The sequence below is a fragment of the Lipotes vexillifer genome, unplaced genomic scaffold (assembly GCF_000442215.2).
Source record: "Lipotes vexillifer unplaced genomic scaffold, Lipotes_vexillifer_v1.1 scaffold1198, whole genome shotgun sequence".
NCBI classification, from domain to species: Eukaryota; Metazoa; Chordata; class Mammalia; order Artiodactyla; family Lipotidae; genus Lipotes; species Lipotes vexillifer.
Window position 1 is genome coordinate 1,333,188 of NW_006769399.1, and position 20,463 is coordinate 1,353,650.

Sequence of the window (20,463 nt, forward strand, 5' to 3'; positions counted from 1 at the left end):
AAAAAAAAAAAAAAAAAAAAAAAGGAAAGAAAGAGCGATGCTTTCCTAACTCCATCTGAAGCAATTACAAAGTAATGTCACATTAGTAATGAACATCTTCCCAGGGGAAAAACAAAAAGGGAGGACTCACAATCACTAACTAAATGGGCAGCTGTATTGTTCCTGTGTTCCATAATGCATCTCTTCGTGAACAATAAAAGGCAAGAGCCTGCATTAGTCATCCATGCATCCACAGTAGCATGCTTTCTCCTCTGCTTTGTTAATTATGGGATCAGCTCTCAATAAATCTCAAGCAACAAGCAGCATGTTTTCAGCCGGGCAATGGAAAGGGCCCTCTTATTCTACATAAAGCTCAGCAAGAATGATACTCTGTCTAACTCTAAAAATGGGATCTCTGATAGGACAAAAGAAAAAAGCTTCTTAACGGGCAAAGGAAAGGGAATTTATAAGAGGCAAAGTTTAGCGAGACTTGAGTGCATCGTAAGTGACGGGCATAAAAATCGTTAAGTAGCGATGTTGACTGCTTTCAGGAGAGGCGAAGGTGATCTCTCCACGCCCTCTTACAGAAATCAAAACTTGATACACAATGAAAAACCTACCATCGAATTTCTCTGGGACAACACAGGTGTCATCATAAAACTGCCTGGGGCCCTTTTCAAACATGCAGCCTGTGGGGGGAAATGAAATACATTTATTCATGACAGAAATAACACTCACAAATAAATCAAAACATACCATTAACGCAAAAACGGAGGTAGGACTCTTCTACTTTTCCACTCCGTGACCTTGGACACATTATTTAACCTCTGTGCCTCAGTCTCCTCATCTATAAAATGGGAATGATAACAAAGCATCTACCTTATAGGGTTGTTGTGAGGATTAAATGATTTAATATATGCAACTTTAGAACACTGCCTAGGACATGGTAATACATGAGAGTTAGCAATTTATATTATTACTAACCAAAGCATAGAGCTTATGTAAACACTGGCAAACCTGGGATGTATGACGTATCATTTCCTTTTCCATTTTCTTCCAAGTTTTGTTATTCAACCAGATGAGAGGGAAATCAGAGTGAATTACTGCTATGTACCCTGCATTATGACCCTGATGAACTGAAACAGGTACAGTTTACCCCCTTACTTCTTTGGAGAAATATTTAGCTAGGTTAACTTTCTCGTGTTTTCATCTTCAATAGTCAAGGCAGTTAAAAAAAACTTTCCTTTTTGCTGTAACATTACTAAGTCCATAGGAAAAATGCAAAATAAATTGACAGCTTTTCACAATCATTTTCTCCCCCAAATATCCTTGACTGTGGGACCTTCATTTAATTGCTGTTATCTTTCATCACCAGGAAGAAATTTCCCATAGTTTAGTCACAGTTTTATGTCTCAAAAGTATTGGTCTCTGTGGTAGGTACATAATATTAAAAATAGCAACAATAATTATATTGCATTTGTGCAAAATTTTTGGTCTCATATTTTCTGGATTTACCATCTCATAATACTATCCTTTAAACATGGGGATTTACTTCTATTAATGTTATTTAAACAAAACAACCAATGTTGGACTCAACCTAGAAGGATGGATCTAAGTCATTCACAGAAGATACATAGTGTTGACATCAAGGACCATGCACATAATTCCGGAAATACTTTAAAGGGGAGTCTATCCAGATACAATCATTTTCATTTTCATTACTTTGCAGGTATCATGCCCATTAGAACAAAACTTTCCCCCCACGGTTACCATAACACATCCACAAAAGAAAACTCCTTTTCTAAGTCTCTTATGTGAAAGTCCATTCTTAACAATTACTTGTCCCAAAATGTAAAATCTAGGATATTTAAAGGTGAATGTATTTAAATCAACAGTGCTTTATTTCAAAACAATGACATAGGTCTCTAAAGCAAAACTGAAAATTCCTAAAAGATACATTTCAGTAGAAAGCAGTAAGGTAAGGTGATCTTATAAAAGCACATGTTCTCTTTCAAAAGGATGTAGTTGCTGGCAAAAAAGAACAGAGAAGTCCACTTTTCAGCTGTTTATATGCACATGACTCATGTTAACAACCAAATATAAGAGATCATGACGTGAAAAATCTTCCTTTTACTTTAAAAAGAAAAGTTTTAAAATAATGGTTTAGTGGACGTAAGCGATTTTCCCCATGTAATATAATGATAATCTGACAGTATCCTTAGGATGTCCAATTATGTTGACAGGTATTTACAAGAATTTCAATAGTGGAAAACTTAACTTCTGTTCTGCTGGGATGAGCCAGGAAGCCTTCTTGCCTCATATAAATGGAGTGGCAGCTAGGCACTTCTGCAAGAGGAAACAACAGCGGTCAAAGATGTCTGGAGCTGCAAATGTGCTGTTATCAGTGGACAGAGTGCAGAAAGGAAAAGTAACAGAAACTGACACGAGTCTCTTGAGCGGAACTTGTCAACACATAGTTAACATTTCAGGCAGGGCCCACACAAGAAACGTAAGGATGAGAAGCATATCATGGTGGATACTGATTCTCCTGAACAGGCAGGTGAATTCAAAGTTTTACCCACACCAACCTTAATAAAGTAAAGGTGGCTTTACCAGCAACCCTGCATAAATGTGATTGTGTCCTCAAACAGTGTCATGAGTTAAAAAATATTTCAGGACATGTATGGAATAACTTTGTATACTCAATGTCATCCAAAGCAAAGATCAATAAAAGACTCGTTCATACTTTACTTCATGGACACTGGCTAGAAATTATTATGAGAAGACAAAATTGTTATATCTCTTAAAATTACTCCAGCCTAGTAAGGTGACTGCTCTTTTTTCTTCAGATAGAAACATGACTGGCTTTCCATTTTGTTAAGCCCACAGGTCAGATTCAAAACCAGTGATACTATAAAAGAGAAATCCAACAACTTCTTAGCAAACACAATTGTTACCTTAAGAGTGAGGCCTTGCCTGTGTGACCAAGTTAACTCATCCCTGAGAAAATAAACTTGGTTAATGGTTAAACTTGAGTCATAGTGATGGCTGTGTATCTAATGTATTTAGTAGCTTTAGATATGGAGAAAAGGAAAAATATATAGATTAAGAGACAAAAGATTAAAATTCAAGTCCTTCATTTACTACTAATAAAGCTACATGACTTTAGATAAGCCATTTTGTGTCTAAGTTTATATAAAACAAAGGGTTGGGTGAGATGTTATCTGAGTCTATTATCGTCCCTAGTTATTTAACTCTGAATATAGAAGTTCACTCACATAACTAGAGGTCTATTCATGGTGAAGACAGTGAAATTTCAACCTCAAGACCCTCAACTTGGGCTTCCCTGGTGGCGCAGTGGTTGAGAGTCCGCCTGCCGATGCAGGGCACACGGGTTCGTGCCCCGGTCTGGGAAGATCTCACATGCCGCGGAGCAGCTGGGCCCGTGAGCCATGGCTGCTGAGCCTGCGCCTCCCGAGCCTGTGCTCCGTAACGGGAGAGGCCACAACAGTGAGAGGCCCACGTACCGCAAAAAAAAAACAAAACAAAAAGAAGCCCCTCAACTTGCAAGAGCCCTGCTGAAATCCTATGCCTAATTTTGTATATGTCATTTCCTTTTTTTTCTTTCAGGGGGTTCCCCAAATTTTATAAGTTTTAGGTACCGAAAACCTGGGCCCAACCCTACATATAACATATATAAGTTCCACAGGAATATATACACATGTGACTAAGTTGATTCTATCTTCTGTATGTATTACTTAAGTTTTTTAAACAACATGTACAAAAATAAATGTATAAAATATATATGACAAGTGTGCTATTTAATATAAGAATATATCTTCCTTTCCACCACTTGCAATAAGTACTTAACTTCTGAACAAGTAATAACATTTAAATGAATGGGAATCCAAAGGCCCTTATCTCTCTTTAACTATCCATCTATAGACTTTCATGCTGTAATAGATAATGAGCACTGTTTAGCCCAGATGTCATTCTTTCTTGGTCTGGAATGTTCCATGTTTAAAGTCTACCTGATGTTCTAAAATTTTTTCTAGTGATAAATATCAACCAAAATATGAGATATTATTTCACAGAAAAGGCTTATCTTATGTGGTTTTAGTCAAAAATAGCTTAATGGCGATCCCTAATAGCAGTAATATTGAAAAGTATGTGGCAATCAATAGCTTACAAGCCGAAAACAGTGTAAAACTCATTTTCAAACACTTTATTATATTGCGCCTTCTTTATATAAAGTATTATGTAGTATATAATTCTGACCCTACAGGGTTAAACCGTGCTTTCTGATATCAGTGCTTACAATAGGGTTGCAGTGGAGTTGATCTTCTGGGTTACCAAATGATTAGCAATGCATTTTACCCCAACTCTTTAACCAATGGTACTTCAAATTAATTTTTCATGTTATTTTGATTTATTACCAAGGCGTAAGTTCCCTCAGGCAGCTGGGCCTGGAAAGGAGAGTGTTAATGACTCTGCCACCAGCTCCCCAGCTGCTTAGAGGCAAGCATTTTGTTGTACCAATGTTGACACCCTGCCACAAAATACTTTTACTGACTGCTGCCCAGCTGGAGTGTGGCTGTAAAAACAGCTGGCTGGCTCTGAAGGCAGCTAGGAAATGTATAGGTTAAACTCTATTATATATTTAGCGTGACTAAATGTAGTTTCCTCCCCAAAGGGGGAGAAAAAGCGGAAGAAAGAAAATGCAAGCGTTTCTGAGAAACCCACTATTCAAAGTTGAAGGGTCGGCTTATAAAAGCGCCCTAACATCATATGAAATAATCATAATCCTGGAAAACTAGACATTTGACATCAAAGATAGGATTCGATGGATAATTTCACTAATACTAGTGTCTATTGAACTAGCTGATTTATTGGTTTTTGTTGTACTTACTCTGTAATATTATTCATAAATTCTACTTATTATTCTATGATATTTAAAGTATACTGATTTAAAAGTCATCATAAATTAACGACATAAAATATGGCTAATGCCGGAACCTCCATTACGTTTCCAAAGGCTCAACTTGTGGCCTAAGTTCTAAACAAAAAAGCACTGAACAGCAATTTAGAAAAAAATGCATACATGAGAATATATTTGTGATTATGCCAGTTCTTAATACTATTGATTACACCCCAGAGTAAATAAAATTAACATCTAGCTCTTGAAATTGAGACACTTGGCCAGCATTGTTTAAGTCCAGTCTATCTTTAAAATCCGTGCCCTCTGTATGGTTCAGAGAAGCCTGAAAAAAATATGGCTAAGAGAAGTTTATTCCCCTAAAGTAACTAAAGTCATGTTATCCTAAAGTGATATCAGTTAATTTATGACCATCAGAGTGGGTCAGACTCTAATCAAATTGTAGAAACATTTCCAAAGTGATTATTCAATCAAATGACTAACATGGTTAATTAGGAGCCATAAACATTGCTCTGAAGTTCATCAAAGTAATGACTTGCCCAGAAAAATTACTGCTAATTAAATTGCCTGCTGCTTTCATTTCTACCTTATCTAATAAAAAATCCAACCAATGAAGTTTGGCATTACATTTTAACTTTTGCTAAATGCTCAACTCAGATCAAAACTAGCTAAGTGGTGACTTCAAAGGGAAATGTTTTGTAGCAGGGAATGGAGGCATTTCATACATATTCGTTTATGTTTATCCATGAAATAAAACTTACATAATTCAGTGACAATAATAAGCTGCAGTTTATCCTATTCACAAACGTTAAGATGAGAGCATATTTACACTGTCTTAATATGCATCCGTAATTATAATCTTAGGATCATTAGTACAGCAGTGATTACAAACATTCACCTTGTCATCTAAGAGACCTGGTTTTGAATCTCAGTTCTGATATTTTATGGGAGTATAACATTTTGTTAGTTATTTAACACCTCTTAACTCTCAACCTCCACATCTGTAAAATGGGAATAACAGTGATTTCCTTCAAAGGGTTTTTGGAAGACCATATGGAGTAAGCCACGGGCAACATTCTGCCCACTTTCTGCTAACACTGAGGATTCAATATAAGGTACTTATTATTAACAGAATCTACTTTTAAGTGAACCTCACAAGTATTTAAACTGTGTGAATCACCGTACTTAAAACTAGAAATAATTACATATCAAAATTATTTTTGTAACTTAATTTGCTATTCTTAAATCATGTATCTACTGAGATGGTTGACACTGCTTATTCGTGTACTTATTCAGTAGTATTCTTCATAAATCTACTAACCTATGATATTTTAAATATATTGATTTTAAATTCATTATAAATTTATAAGGTTTAAGTGAGAAGCTCCATTATATTTTCAAAATATTTGAAGGTACCTCTTTTGAGCTTCTTTTTACAGTATTACTCCCTGATATTTGATGCTAAATGGCTTTAGTCTAAAAAGTTTTAAATTCAATCTGTAAATTGAATTATGTATATTTAATTTAGGGTAAAGGATTTTTTTTTATTATTTGGAAACTTATGGATCAAAGAGCTCTTCAGCATGACCTTAGGACGGGGCCAAATCAGCTTGCAGAAACTAAACTGCCTATAATTTGTCACAGATGAGTTCATGGTGATGAAAGCTGATCTAATATGCTGCAAAAATTCAAAGCAGCAAAGCACTGTTGTCATTTTAATGCGCTAGTCATAGTCACTGTGACGGAAGTTAAGAAGTAAACTAACACACTAAACTACCTGATTTGATTAGTCTTCACCTTTAGTAACGCAGTTAAAATTTCCTTTAAATTAAGATAAGCAAGTATGAAACTAAAAAGCTGTTTCTTGACTTGCATTTTAAAACTGTACTGGGAAACATAATACCGATTTGGGAAGCTTTACCAAAGGTCTGCCCACAAAGTGCAGTTTTGAAGTTGCTAGGCACTTTTCTGATTTGCATATGCGTTGCCCCATAGTACAGGATGAAGTTTCTTCTTCAGGGCATGGTTTGCCTAAAGTTTCTAGGAGCTATAACAGGCCGGATCAGAGAGAAACTATTTGCCACAGTTGTATGAGACATCCCTATAATTTGTTGAAATTCTTTGTTATCAAATAGTGTACGAAGCTGAAAACACTTCAGATTGTAAACTTTAAATAAGGGGGAAAAAGCACCTTGCTTTCATTTCATTTGATGCTTCTAGTTAAATTCCTGGAGAAACAATCAGTGTGATAACTTAATTAAGCATTCAAATCTCTGAGAGTAAATGAGAAATCCCAGTAAAATAGAAATAAGTTCGATGTTGTATTTTAATGTGATTTTGCTTTCATGAGCGTGTACACTGCAGAGATGGATTGATTACACACTTAACTAACTCCTTGAGGAGGTGATGTAACAAGATCAAGTCCACCTAAACTTGTTTATGGTATAATGATGATGGTGGAAATTAAAACTCCAGGGCCAAAATGTGTGTGTCAACATACATCTGAAATTAACAGGTACTTGGTGAGAAATGTGCTTGTGTGTGTGTGTGTGTGTGTGTGTATTTCAACGTAAACAAGTTTTCAAAGACATTTATTTTATCATCTAAACAAATACTGAGCTGTACCAAGAACTAATGGCATCAATCTCACTCAAGAAAGAAGAGCATTATGACAGATCTTGCCTAAGTTGTGTCTTTCTTAAACTTAAGTTTTTTGTTTCTTCTCATTTCCTGGCAAACTCAGTTTAATGTTTAAAATCCAAAGCTTTTCCAGAGTGCATAAATGAATGAGCTTCATAAAGATGTATTTAAATGCACAGGTCTTCACATACATACTAGTGTAGCATCCTTGTACTCTGCATTTCCACTTGCCACATGAAGAGATTTCGTGTAGCTAATCAAGAAAATTTATTTTATAAAGTGTTCTAAAAAGGATGCTAACCTGAGGATTTTTTTTTACACCCATACAAGCTATTTATAGAACAAAACTGAAAGTAATTAACCCTAAAAAATAAGGCCCAGTATTAATATGTCTGAATTCAAGTGTGAAGGCTTTAAGTCAAGTTTTATAAGATCTATTGTTGTCAGTCACAAAAGCTCTATATAAATATAACAACTTAGTCACTGAAACATGTGAAGAAGGCAGAAAAGTTGGAGGTGGCTGAAATCTTAAGAGAGTGATGCATTTGGTATTACTTCATTCACACTTAGATGGGAGCTTTGTCATTAGGATGTTTAGTACACTGTGAATATAAGTAATGTAAAATCTGCAGAGATATTTCTTTTGCCACAGATCAGATGTACTGAATCTACTGCTGACAGACTTTGAGGACATTAAGAGAACTATGTCAGTCTTTGTATGCCTAGAATAGTGCTTGCAAAACCTTAAAAAAGAAAAACAAAGTAACACAGTTATCTGCATTCAGATGCTTTTAAAACTTAAAGGCTATATAACCTAAAATAACAGCATAGAATTTTACCTAAGAAACCACAAACTTCTCTTGTAAGCATCTGGGTTTTTTTGGCTTTTTTTTTTTTTTTTTTTTTTTTTTTTTTTTTTTGCAGGGGACAGTATCCTACACAAATAACTACCACATTCAAAGAGGATTAGCTTATTATGATCTAGTTGGCTCACAGTTTCACAAGCTTTACAAGCCTGTGGAGGTTTCAGTAAGTTAGAGTTGAAAATAAAGTTGAAATGATAGGAAACACAATTGCACAAAATAAGCACAATTTTAACTTTGACTACTTATTAGATATTATTGCACTCTGACAATTAACGGAAGTTTAAAAATATATATGAGAAAAGATGCCATTAGTTGCCAAAGGGGGCCACAAAAGAAATTCTAAAGTGGGGGAATTTTTCATGATGAGCATCAATGCTGAATTGTTCCCTTTCTGGAACCTACACAATTTGAAACAAATACATCATGAATTGCTTTGTCCTCTCACTCATTTTTTCCTTGGATCCCCTCAATATTCAGATGATTTAGTCTCCTTGCTTTAAACATGAATAACACTAGCAGTAAGTTCAGTGACTGTTTCACTACGGCAGAAACAGCATAATTGTACACTACCTTGTTGGCTATGCACAATATGATTGTTTTTTGTTTGTTTGTTTGTTTTTTTGCGGTACGCGGGCCTCTCACTGCCGTGGCCTCTCCCGCTGCGGAGCACAGGCTCCGGACGCGCAGGCTCAGCGGCCATGGCTCACGGGCCCAGCCGCTCCGCGGCATGTGGGATCTTCCCGGACCGGGGCACGAACCCGCGTCCCCTGCATCGGCAAGCGGACTCTCAACCACTGCGCCACCAGGGGAGCCCCAATATGATTGTTTTAACATAAGAATATCTCTCTTATTTTGTCTTATCCTTTAGCACCGAAGTGTATTTATAAATATTATAATAGTGGCACCTCATTCAAGAACTAGCAACAGTCTGAGGAAATCTCTAGAAGTTAAGATAAAATCACATCAACAGGGCTTCCCTGGTGGTGCAGTGGTTGAGAGTCTGCCTGCCGATGCAGGGGACACGGGTTCGTGCCCCGGTCTGGGAAGATCCCACATGCCGCGGAGCGACTAGGCCCGTGAACCGTGGCTGCTGAGCCAGTGCGTCCGGAGCACAGGAGAGGCCCGCGTACCGCAAAAAGAAAAAAAAAAAAAAAAAAAAAATCACATCAACAGAAATCCTTATTCTAATTGCCTGGACCCCTAACACTATAGTAGCAATTTTACAAACATAGTCATATTTAATCCTCACTAAAACACAAAAGGTATAGGAATTATTTTCCCCTTTCCATGAATGAGGAAACCGAGGACAAAAGAGGTAACAAAACATGCTCAAAATGACATTAGTAGTAAATAGGTAACAGGTCCAGGATTCAGTATAATGTTTCCAGTGTCACACCAAGTGGGTGGTTTTATTTTTTAATGCTAAGAATAACAAAAACATGTGGATGAAAACAGTGAACTGTGAGGGCCCACACACTGCAAAGAAGGGTTAGCAGAATGGAATGTTCAAAGATACTTTTCTAAACTTAAGAGAATAGTAAATAAATCATAATGATATATGCGTGTCATTCTTTCAGTTTTGCCTTGCTTTGTTTTTCACATGTGTTTTTGAATAGCTACCTTTGTAAAATTTTCAAGACTGTATTAGAAGCAATTAAATAGAAAATTTACACACATGTACACACATGATAAAAACCATAATCTATTTAATCTGAAAAAAATTCCTTGAAAAGATTTCAATTAAGTTATGCCTATGTTAGGTAAAAATATTTTATGAAATAAAAAGTCTCCCTTTAAACTATTAAATAGTTAAGTCACTTAAGTATAGAGATCCTTTAAGTGTAAAATATTCTATAACAATATTCTAAACCTAAACATATATACTCAGATATATACTTGTAAAAAATAAATATTTATCTTCCCTCTCTTGTTCACGTTTATGAAACACACACACAGAGGGAGAAATCCAAATGCGCATCCTTAAACTGTCTCATTTAATTGCAAATCTTAGTTGCACATATGAAAACAGTTGTATGTTCATCTCACCCACTCGCAATAAGCAGTTCTGGGCCTAAGCATCCTGGTTGTTTTCTTTAAAAAGAAACTAAAAATCCTACACTAAAAAAGTACACCCCCCTCCCCATTCTAATTCCCTTTTTTCATGCTAGTTCAACTCACAAGCAGATTATCCCTCCCTTCCCCCTTTCCTGCCTGTAAAATCCAAGTTAGACAAACACTGTGTGGCTGAAATGACATATTTGAATGGAATTCAGACCCACCAGTTCCTGTTTATGTTTCTGATTTGAGAATGTTGTCTTCTCATTCACTATACATTAGGAACACTGCAAGGCCATAAATAGTGTCAGGTTACATGCAGGCAGGACCAATGAGCATTAATCATTACTTCCAGTCAACTGGCAAAAGCAGCAGCTGATGGAACACTATACCCTTCAGCTCTGTATAAATGGACATTCCAGAGAGTAAAGAGTGTGTGTGTGTGTGTGTGTGTGTGTGTGTGTGTGTGTGTGTGTGTGTGTGTGTGTGTGTGTGTGTGTGTGTGGCGTTTCCTTTCAGTCTCCATTTTATGAATGAAACTCCAGGCTCTATAGAGTCCATTCATGTAAGAGAAATGCTTACAGGGCTCTGCCCCTAGGGAATCAATCAGTCATGGGTAAAACTGATATGATTGGTTTAAGACAGCCTTCAGCCTTCCATTACTGACTTAAAATACAGTCCCTGTCCATTTGACCTGTGTTAATGCATAAAGAGTAAATCCAGACCATAGTCTCAATTCTCAAATCAAATCACTAGCCAGTGCCACTTACTGTAACTTGTAGATTTAGAGCATACTGAAGTATTTCTTAGAAAAACTGATATAGTGGACCAAAGTACTGTTTGGGGAGATTTGCTATTTTAACCTAGAACTGAATGAGGAAAACTCATATGAGATCTGCTAACCAATAAAAAGCAAAGTCAAATTGTGAGCTCTATTATAATAACAAAATCAATTAGGAAGGCATCACCGTCACTTTTCACAATTTAAGCACCTAAATATCAGAGATTAAGTGATCTACTAGTCCACAACTCACACACTGAGAAAAAGAAAATTATATTTGGATTCTAGAGAAACAGGTAAGATGTTAATTTTTCCTGAGGGATCAATAGCTCATTCCTTTAAATTCCCAAGTGATTCTCCACTTGAAATTCTTGGAGCAATGGTTTCAAAGTTCGGAGGGAAAAAAATCAGCTGCCATGTTTTAGAAAAAAAAATGTGGCCGTAAGCAAATGATGCTTAGTAATGGAGTAGGGCCAAGGCTTGGGCTTTGGGAGTGTTAAATAGCAGGTACAAAAAGCCAAAGTTCATGGAACCATAATCATCACTGCGCTGGAAATCACTAAAGATGGTAATGCTTAAAAATATCTAGAGTTTTTAGGAGGGAAGAAAACTATTTATGAGCAATTATGGGAGTGATTTGTAAAGAGTCAGTCCAATACCAAACACTGTTAAAACATATAATGGGTTTAATCAGCCATCTGTAACTTGGCCCTTGACTCCAGAGGGAAGAAAATACTTTTCTCTTCCAGTGACCTGAAGCCATATTGGGAAATGGTTGCAGTCAACAATCCCTGAATATACCTCTAACTGACTTCTCATAGGATCTTTGCTATGCCTATAGAAGAAGGAATGAGGAGAAACATGAAAAATGCATGGTCTTTGGTTTTAAATGTGTGCAAGATTTTCTACTATGGCGTTATAATTTAATATTTATCTTCCAATTTCTAATATCTGGCTAATAAAATGATAGAGAATAAATCAAGTTACCACCATATTTAACTTTAAACTAAAATTAAACTAAAATTAAAATACTTGACACAGCCAGGAGGCGAGATGACAAGGAATCCTATAATCTATCATCCAGAGAAAACATGGAACAGAGAAAGACCACTGAAGAGTCAACGCACATTCAATTATTAATTCTTAAATAACATTCTCTTTTTTTGGCTTTAAAAAATTTCAGTATTCTTTGAAGAATTAGTTTTTAAGGTGGTTCAAAGATACGTAAGTAAAAGTGATGAAGTAAAGCTTAATATTTCTAAATGTTTTTATTTCATATTTTTAAAAATTAAAGTTATAATTATCAATCATGGGGCCTTCCATTTCAGAAATCAAGAAGCTAGTTTATGGCAAGCCTGGAAGTTCAAAATAAATATCAGTAGCCTTTGCTTCTCTTCTTTCTGTTCCATCCAACTTTAATGAGCATTTTTCAACAGTTTCCTTTTGTCATCACTGCATTCCTTGTATTTCTTGAACAGTATTTTTGGTTGTTTACTTATGTGTAATTCAATTGTTCAGAAGACATATAAGAACATTTATTATAAAATATATGAGGTTAGTTTCCCTAAAATATATATCCCCTCTTAAAAAATAAATAATAAGAAATCATTAAAAAATAATATATCCTGATGACAGAATTTCTGAGCTATTACTACAGTAGTAGTAGTAACAATCATAATAGTAACAGTTTAGAAATAAACTACTGAGTACATTTTGCCTTCTGAATTTTGGTGTTTTTTGGTTTTTGTTTTTTTTGTAATTTTGTGCAAGTTGAGCCAGTTGACTGAGGCCCTGACAAATCATCTCCAAACACATAAAGCACTATTTACTCATATTTCTATGTGGCTGCAGAAAACAAGTATGTTTTTCTTGCTCTATTATCTACTGATTTCATCCTATAACTTTAACCTTAAAACCATATTCTAAATTCTGCAAGGGGAATTCCCAAGCAATGCTCACTAAGAGCAGCATTAGGAATTACTTCACTATTTTCTCTGCTATTTAAGATGAGTACCCATCAACACAGCAAAACACAGAATAACATTTGCAACATAAAAATCTTCTCTCGCCATTTCAGAAACGCAAAACGATTTAACTCTTATGACTACATTGCCAGCTTGGACCTATGTGAGTACCAGATATATTTGTCAGCTCTCACAGATGAAAGTTAAATGTATTCCTAGTTTTAACATATTTGACATGAGCTAAGTATTGTGCATTTATTTGATCATTTCTCTGCCTACATATTATTCTTCTACATGCTAAGTACAGATAATTACTCTCTAAATTTGAAGGTTTGTCTATTGGCCTTCATCAAAGTCCTAAGGTGATGAAGTATATGGAAACTTGGGAAGGGTTGCTAGGATTTAAAAATGAAAGCTAGAAAAGGCCCGTCTTATTTTTCCAAATGTAAGCTTTCCTTATAGGTCCTTTTGTTTGTTTTGTTTTTTAATTTTTTGGCCATGCCACGCAGTATGTGGGATCTTAGTTCCCCAACCAGGGATTGAACCCTCACCCTCTGCAGTGGAAGAATGGAGTTCCAACCACTGGACGGCCAGGGAAGTCCCATATCTGTTTTAGATACCGCAGTCCTTCATAAGCTTTCTGCTGAAAAATAGATTCAGCTGACAAAAGTTTGAAAATGACTCTTATAGTTAAATTTTAAGCCATCAAGCTATCAAGTGTTTTAACAAAGAGTGAAGTCCAATAAGAAAGAAGGCTCAAACTCAAAGTTTATATGATCAATCAAAGAATTTTCGAACTGGCTAGGCCATCAATTTGATACTTTTCCTTCTAATAATTGTTCAGCCTTTTCCAGAAGGACTATTAGGAAAAGTTACTTCTCTGACAATCTCAATGTTTGATAATGTTTATGGTGTATTTTTAAAAAGGAAGTAGAACACATTTTAATCTGAGATATCAATTGAAGTTTTATATTTTCCTATCTTACAACAGTGAGCACCTAACAGCTAGAATAAAATCTGGGGACTGTCTAATGTGAAATAAATACCCCCAAATTACCTTAAGTTTAAAACACCTTAAGTTTTAATGCAAATGCTTTCTTTGCCCTGGGTCACATAGAGCTTTTAAAAGACATAGGCAGGGCTTCCCGGGTGGCACAGTGGTCGAGAGTCCGCCTGCCGATGCAGGGGATGAGGGTTCGCGCCCCGGTTCGGGAAAAATCCCACATGCCGCGGAGCGGCTGGGCCCGTGAGCCATGGCCGCTGAGCTTGTGCGTCCAGAGCCTGTGCTCCGCAGCGGGAGGCGCCGCAACAGTGAGAGGCCCGCGTACCGAAAAGACATAGGGAAATACTCATTCTAAGAATTAGAGAAAAGGGTAAATAATATATCTAACAAATCGTGGATTAAAGTACTGTGTTTTGGACAATTATATAGAAAGATAGGCTGTGGACTGTGCACTAAACTAAGAATAAGAAAACCTTGGTTCTGGTTTTGGCTATTTCACAAAACACCTTTGTAACTGATGGTAAGTTAACTTGGATGAGCCTCGGACATTTTATCTGTATAATAGGGCGTAAAGAAGGAATGTGAATTAGGTGATACCCCAGAGCTTTCATGAGTTTAAAGATTTATGATTCTATGAAACAGCTATTTGTGTCAATTTCCCAAGTGAAAATAATGCTAACATTTACTACCACATAAATGGGACATGCCTCCAAACTGAAAGAAGGCCTCATCAGTACAAGGACTCATGGCCCTAAAAAACACAATTAAAAAATACAGCAACTTTTTCTTCAGAAAACATGACGTCAGCTTTCTCCCTTACCCTCTAACACCACTTCCTCCTCTCCCGAAGCTCCAAGCACACGCTTTCCCCCTTTTTCTTATTTCAGAAACCTTATTCTGTCCCTGAAAGTTCTCTTTCCCCTCTTCCTTCCCAGCTCCTAGCTTAAACTGCTCCACCACAGGGCTGGGAAGTATCTTTTAAACTAATTAAAGTAATAGAATAGGCGCTGAGTGTTAAAAACACCTTATTCATGTATCATCCCCTCCAATCAACCCCTAGGTTAAGATCTTTAAGGAAATGCAAAGGAACGTAATAGCATTAAGGGATGGCACTGCAAGAACAGTGCAGGGATGAACCTGAAACCCACCAAGTAGCATGTTCATTCTCCTCCCTCTCTAAGGCAGTCCTGGAAACAAACGAATAGAAAGTCAGGTTTGCAATGAATGAGACTGTGTCATCTTTAACTTAGCATTCTTTTCACTTATAGGACTGATGTGATTAATTTGGACTCTTTCTTTCTTCAACTCTAAATTGGTTGATACTTTAAAATATAATACGTACTCTGTCTGAAGAGGCAAGCAGTACGTAAGCACTGTTGAAAGACAAAGCACTTTACAGACAAAATAAATACTGCCTATAATAGCACCATGCATATATAACCACAGTATTTATGTCCTGAGTCCTATTTTGCATAAGTCGGGCTTTACACTTACGATTTTTTTTACTCAATAGTCTCATTTCACTAAATATTTTTTAAAACCTGACTTCTAATGGCTGCATAGTATTTCTGTTATTGATAGCCATAACTTACATTACCATTCAATTACTCTGTAATATTCCTCCCCCCACCCCAAACATTCATCCTGCGTCTCCCATCCTTTAAGATAATTGTCTGAGAGTGAAAATACCTACTAATCAAAGCACATGAACATTGTGTGCTGATATTTTCTTGAGTCAAACTTTAGTTTCATGTGCCCACCACCCTCCTAAAAATACTACCTTAAGCTATCCAAAACAAAAACAAAAGACGAATCAACGAACACATACAACTCTAATAAAATGTGTTGTTGTGAGTATCTAAAATATTTACCTCATTGGGCATTTTGAATCTGCAAAACCTCATATGCAAGCATGAAAATGGAAAAATAACCACGATTTTATGAAAATGGAGCATTGCATCCATATGAAGCGCACAATGCTTATTCAACGCTTTTTACATAGCCACTTGGCCATAGGGGCAAAAGAGAGGAATCAGGTTGGATTCAAGAAAAACCAACCAACCAACAAAAAACCTGTGTCCTGCTTTATGCAGCACTATTAGGCTAGAGAAGCAGAGGAGGAAAACAACAATAATAGATGCAATTGGACTGCTGAGAACTTAATATCATATAATCATGATCACACTGTACTGGTTCACCAAATTGGCCCTAAATATCAATTTTTTTTATCTCCCCAGTGTCTTCTGATCCAAGATTTGTCCCTTTTCCTGAATAAAATTTCGACTCGACTAACAAAATATTTTGCAATTTTTTAGCTTAAATACTCAGCACTTGAAATTGCATTCCTGTAATTATAATTATAACTAATAGACCTTCCATTTCCCATATCATAATTAATGTCAGGCTTTATTAGAGCATAATCATGCTACCTTTTCACTTACAAAGCTTCTTTTATTTTCACAACATTTATGCTATATTGAATTAAGCAATAACGAGTTCTAGAGGGCTTCTTAAAGGACAACCTTTGGATCACAGATGCTGAGTAAATGGACTATGCAACGTTTTTTGCATTGTCTTTAAATCACATAAAGTATTTTCTAATGTGCTACTTGTTCAACATCAATAAGTGAACAAAGAACTTAATGATTCAGTGATAAATACATTAGATTTCCTAAAAAGGTTATTTAATATTCTGTCAGCAAGGATGAAAGAACTAATGACAACAAAACAAAACATCTGGAGATCGTACTTGTTGACGGCAATGTATGACGTATACAGATGCGTCAACTTAATTGCAGCAATTTGGTGGCCAGTAAAACATATTTTGAAACACACAGGTTAATTTTTCATCTGCCCTGGTTACACAGTAACTACAGTTCTTTAGACCACATCCATCCAGAAGATACAACTTTACTATTTAACTATTCAAGCGAAACTGAAGGGTATCTTATTGGCAATATTGAAATTAGAATTCAAAGGTGTTGTCCAACTTTAGCAATCTGAAATATAATTTACAGGGGAGAAAGCAACATAAATTAACAGCTTCTCAAATATTAAACAAATATTCCACAAGTCATTTGCAAGCTTTATGGCAACTTACAAAAGAGATGCCCTATGTACCTTTAAAACAGGATACTGGACTGTTAATAGACTGAATGATCGTGTCCACCATAATTCACTGTGAAGCCCTAATGCCAAAAGTGACGGTATTTGGAGGGGGGCGGGGGCTTTGAGAGGTAACTAGAATAAGACTAGGTCATGAGGGTTGGGCCCCCATGGTGGAATTAGTGTCCTCATAAAAGAAGAGGAAGAGAGACCAGAGCCCTCTCTCTGCCGCATGAGGACACAGTGAGTAAGTAGCCATCTGCAAAGCCAGGAAAAGAGGCCTCACCAGGAAATGAATCTTCTGGCACCTTGATCTTGGACTTCCCAGCCTGCAGAACTGTGAAAGTTAAATGTCTGTTACTTCAGCTTTCCCACTGATGGTATTTTATTATAGCAGATTGAGCTAAGGAATGGTTAGGTTAGAAGTGACTGAATCTGTGCTTTTGAGGGTCAGACCATAGCTGACTCTGGAATTCATATTATATATGGTCCACAAATAATGCAATTAAACCTCACAGCCCCAGTTCCTATTATTTTGCCCGCAATGTATTATTTAAATCTTTTTCTTGTTTGGTTCACATCTTCTCAGGAAAAGTTACACGTCTTCAACATCATGTTATATATAATTTTATATACAATATAAATATAAGGAGAATATATATATATATGTATGTATATGTGTATATATATATATATATATATATATATATATATATGTATGGAAAACCACAGAATCAAGAAAATGATTTCAGTGATAATCTTTCTGAGATTATACATATAAAAACATTTCTAAAAAACACAAAGAATTTTCTAAAAATGCTATGCCCTACAAGTCCTTTTGAACCAATTATTTGGTCCATTTTAACTGACTTCCATCTAAAGTTTCTTAAAATCACGATGAATTCAAAAAACTGTGCAGCAAATTAAAATTTGGTTTGGAGAGTAAGGATAACATCAGTTAACAGGACTAAAAACTTGCAGAGAAAAATGAATCGTGTCTATAATAAAGCCCATTGTAGTGCAGAGTTCTTAATGATGCCCGTAAATCATGGGCAAACATAAAAGGTTCTAAAGTGTAAACACTATGGTACATTCTAGGACCGTCTCCAAATTACAGGGCCTGGAACAAGCATTCAAGTACAGTCCCTCACACCATATGTTTAAAATTTTAAACTATAAACCAGCCAAACAAAACGATAAATAAATATGTTCTCTCCTCCTATTCCTTGAAACTATAACAACATAACAACTTGGAAGGCCAGGCCAAACCTAGAATTTGGGGAAATCTCTAGGATTAGTGCTGAAAGAGGATGGTATGGAGCCAGTTTTCAGTCTTCAGACCCCGGCCCCTCCGCACCCCCTTCCTGCCTCTCTCCCTATCCCTCAACCCCACCTTGTTCCACACCACGGGGGCCTCACACACCAAACATATGGGCACAACCAAGCTTCATCCTCATCCTCCCACAAGCAGATGTCCCTTGGCCACCTCCTTGGACCTAGACGTATACATGGGAACAGTGTGCTCTGCCTTCAGAAAACTAGGCCTGGGATAAACTTTGCTCAGGCCCTGGAAGTGGACTCACGGTTGGCTGGGCAGGGAATTCATGGGTCCTGGGTAACTGGTATACCTTCCAGAAGTAGAGGTATAGCCTCTCAGTGGGCAGTTCCCCTTAGTCCTTTTCAACTTCTTGTCCAATGAGGAAGGGTGGCCAGAGGGAGACTCTCAGTGGTAGGGCTCCTTCTTGCTGAGCTTTAAGACCAGTTTATAATAAAACAGGGAACTTTATGCAAGTTGGAAACTTAAGGCCAGGAGACAATTTTCTTTCCTCAAGTAGAACCGATAGAAAAACTCAGCAGAGTTATGCCTAGAGAAGCAATAGTTCCTTCATAAAGAACATCCACAACTTTGCATCCAGATGAAAGGAAGTCACATTGTTTTCAAATATTTTTAAGTCCACAACCATCTATTGACCATGCTTACAATAACGTTAGTAATATTGTGCCTGGTGCCCTTCTTAGAAGCATTAGCTTTTATTTCATACTTTTTCCCAAAATTCCTGAGATTTCTGAAAGGCAGGTGTCCTGATTTTGAGATTATAACAAGAGAAATGAGCACAGAATAGTTAAGTAATTTTTCTGAGTTCTTAAGGTCAAATATTGGCAAAGTTGGTGGTAACATTAACAATAGACATAAGCGCTTTTTACCTTCGGGAAACCCCAATTCTCCATCTTGACGTACTACTTAGTGAGATCTTTCGGGCTCAGTGAGACTAGAGCTAAGCCTATTATCGCTATTTTTGCTATTCCTCTCCCAATATGGAAGAATTCTTACTTCCGGACCCTTGGACTCTTGCCACAAGAATAAAGAAACAAACAAACAGTTATAAGCAATAAGTTACTCAGTACGGAAGAATATTGCTTTCTGTAAATACTGTTTTTAAACAGTGCTGCAGGAGCAAATGGAAAGAAAGCCCAGAATCAAGAAAAGGATGATCATGTTACTCTCTTGGGCTGAGAGTGTGCGTAATTTTACAAATTGTACTCTTCTTTGGACAGGTTTCATTTCTAGACACTATTTCATCCATTGGCTCATGCCAAAATGGTTTGACAGTCCAACCCTTTACATAGAGAGAAAGATTCAAAGAAGGAATAAATCAGAAAGATTCCACCAAAAAGTGGTCAGGAGCCACCCAATCTGTGGCCAACACTAATGAAACTGACAAGCGAGTGAAAAGATTTGTCTTAAACATAACTTAAAGCACAGGCCTACCTGAATCATATGCAAAATCTCTGGGCTCCTGTTTGATCATCAGAGGAGGGGGGAAGCTTTGGCTGGCCGCACCACCAACCATGGTGTTGTGTTCATACACTGGGTCGTGGTACTCCTGCTTAAAGCCTTGAGGTGGGAAGGGAATGTTTGGCTCAGACATCTGCCGTTGGTACATGGGACGTCCTTCCCTTGGCATTGTCGGCAAAGGAGGAAAGGAATTACAGGGTTCAGAAAGTTGGCGGCGAAATCTGGGGAATAAGAGAGCATGTTTCAAATAAAATAGTAACAAGGAATACCCTTTAAAGACACTGGCACGATTTTTAACTGCTTAGTTAACGAACAAGACACCAGCTGACCCGAAGTG

At 36.8% G+C, this 20,463-nt stretch overlaps 1 protein-coding gene across 7 annotated transcripts in view; it reads right to left on the reverse strand.

The window, feature by feature from the left end:
- Positions 1 to 20,463, reverse strand: part of ETV1 (ETS variant transcription factor 1) — a 96,573-nt gene that overhangs the window by 16,689 nt on the left and 59,421 nt on the right. For 6 of the 7 annotated variants that reach the window (XM_007445593.1, XM_007445591.1, XM_007445590.1 and 3 more), the window contains 4 exons: positions 20,100 to 20,347; positions 2,258 to 2,325; position 1,107; positions 600 to 668 (listed from right to left, as the gene is read on the reverse strand). In XM_007445593.1, the coding sequence (XP_007445655.1) occupies positions 600 to 668; position 1,107; positions 2,258 to 2,325; positions 20,100 to 20,347 (386 nt within the window). The remainder of the gene's footprint in view (positions 1 to 599; positions 669 to 1,106; positions 1,108 to 2,257; positions 2,326 to 20,099; positions 20,348 to 20,463) is intronic. The other variant, XM_007445592.1, reaches the window with a different exon arrangement.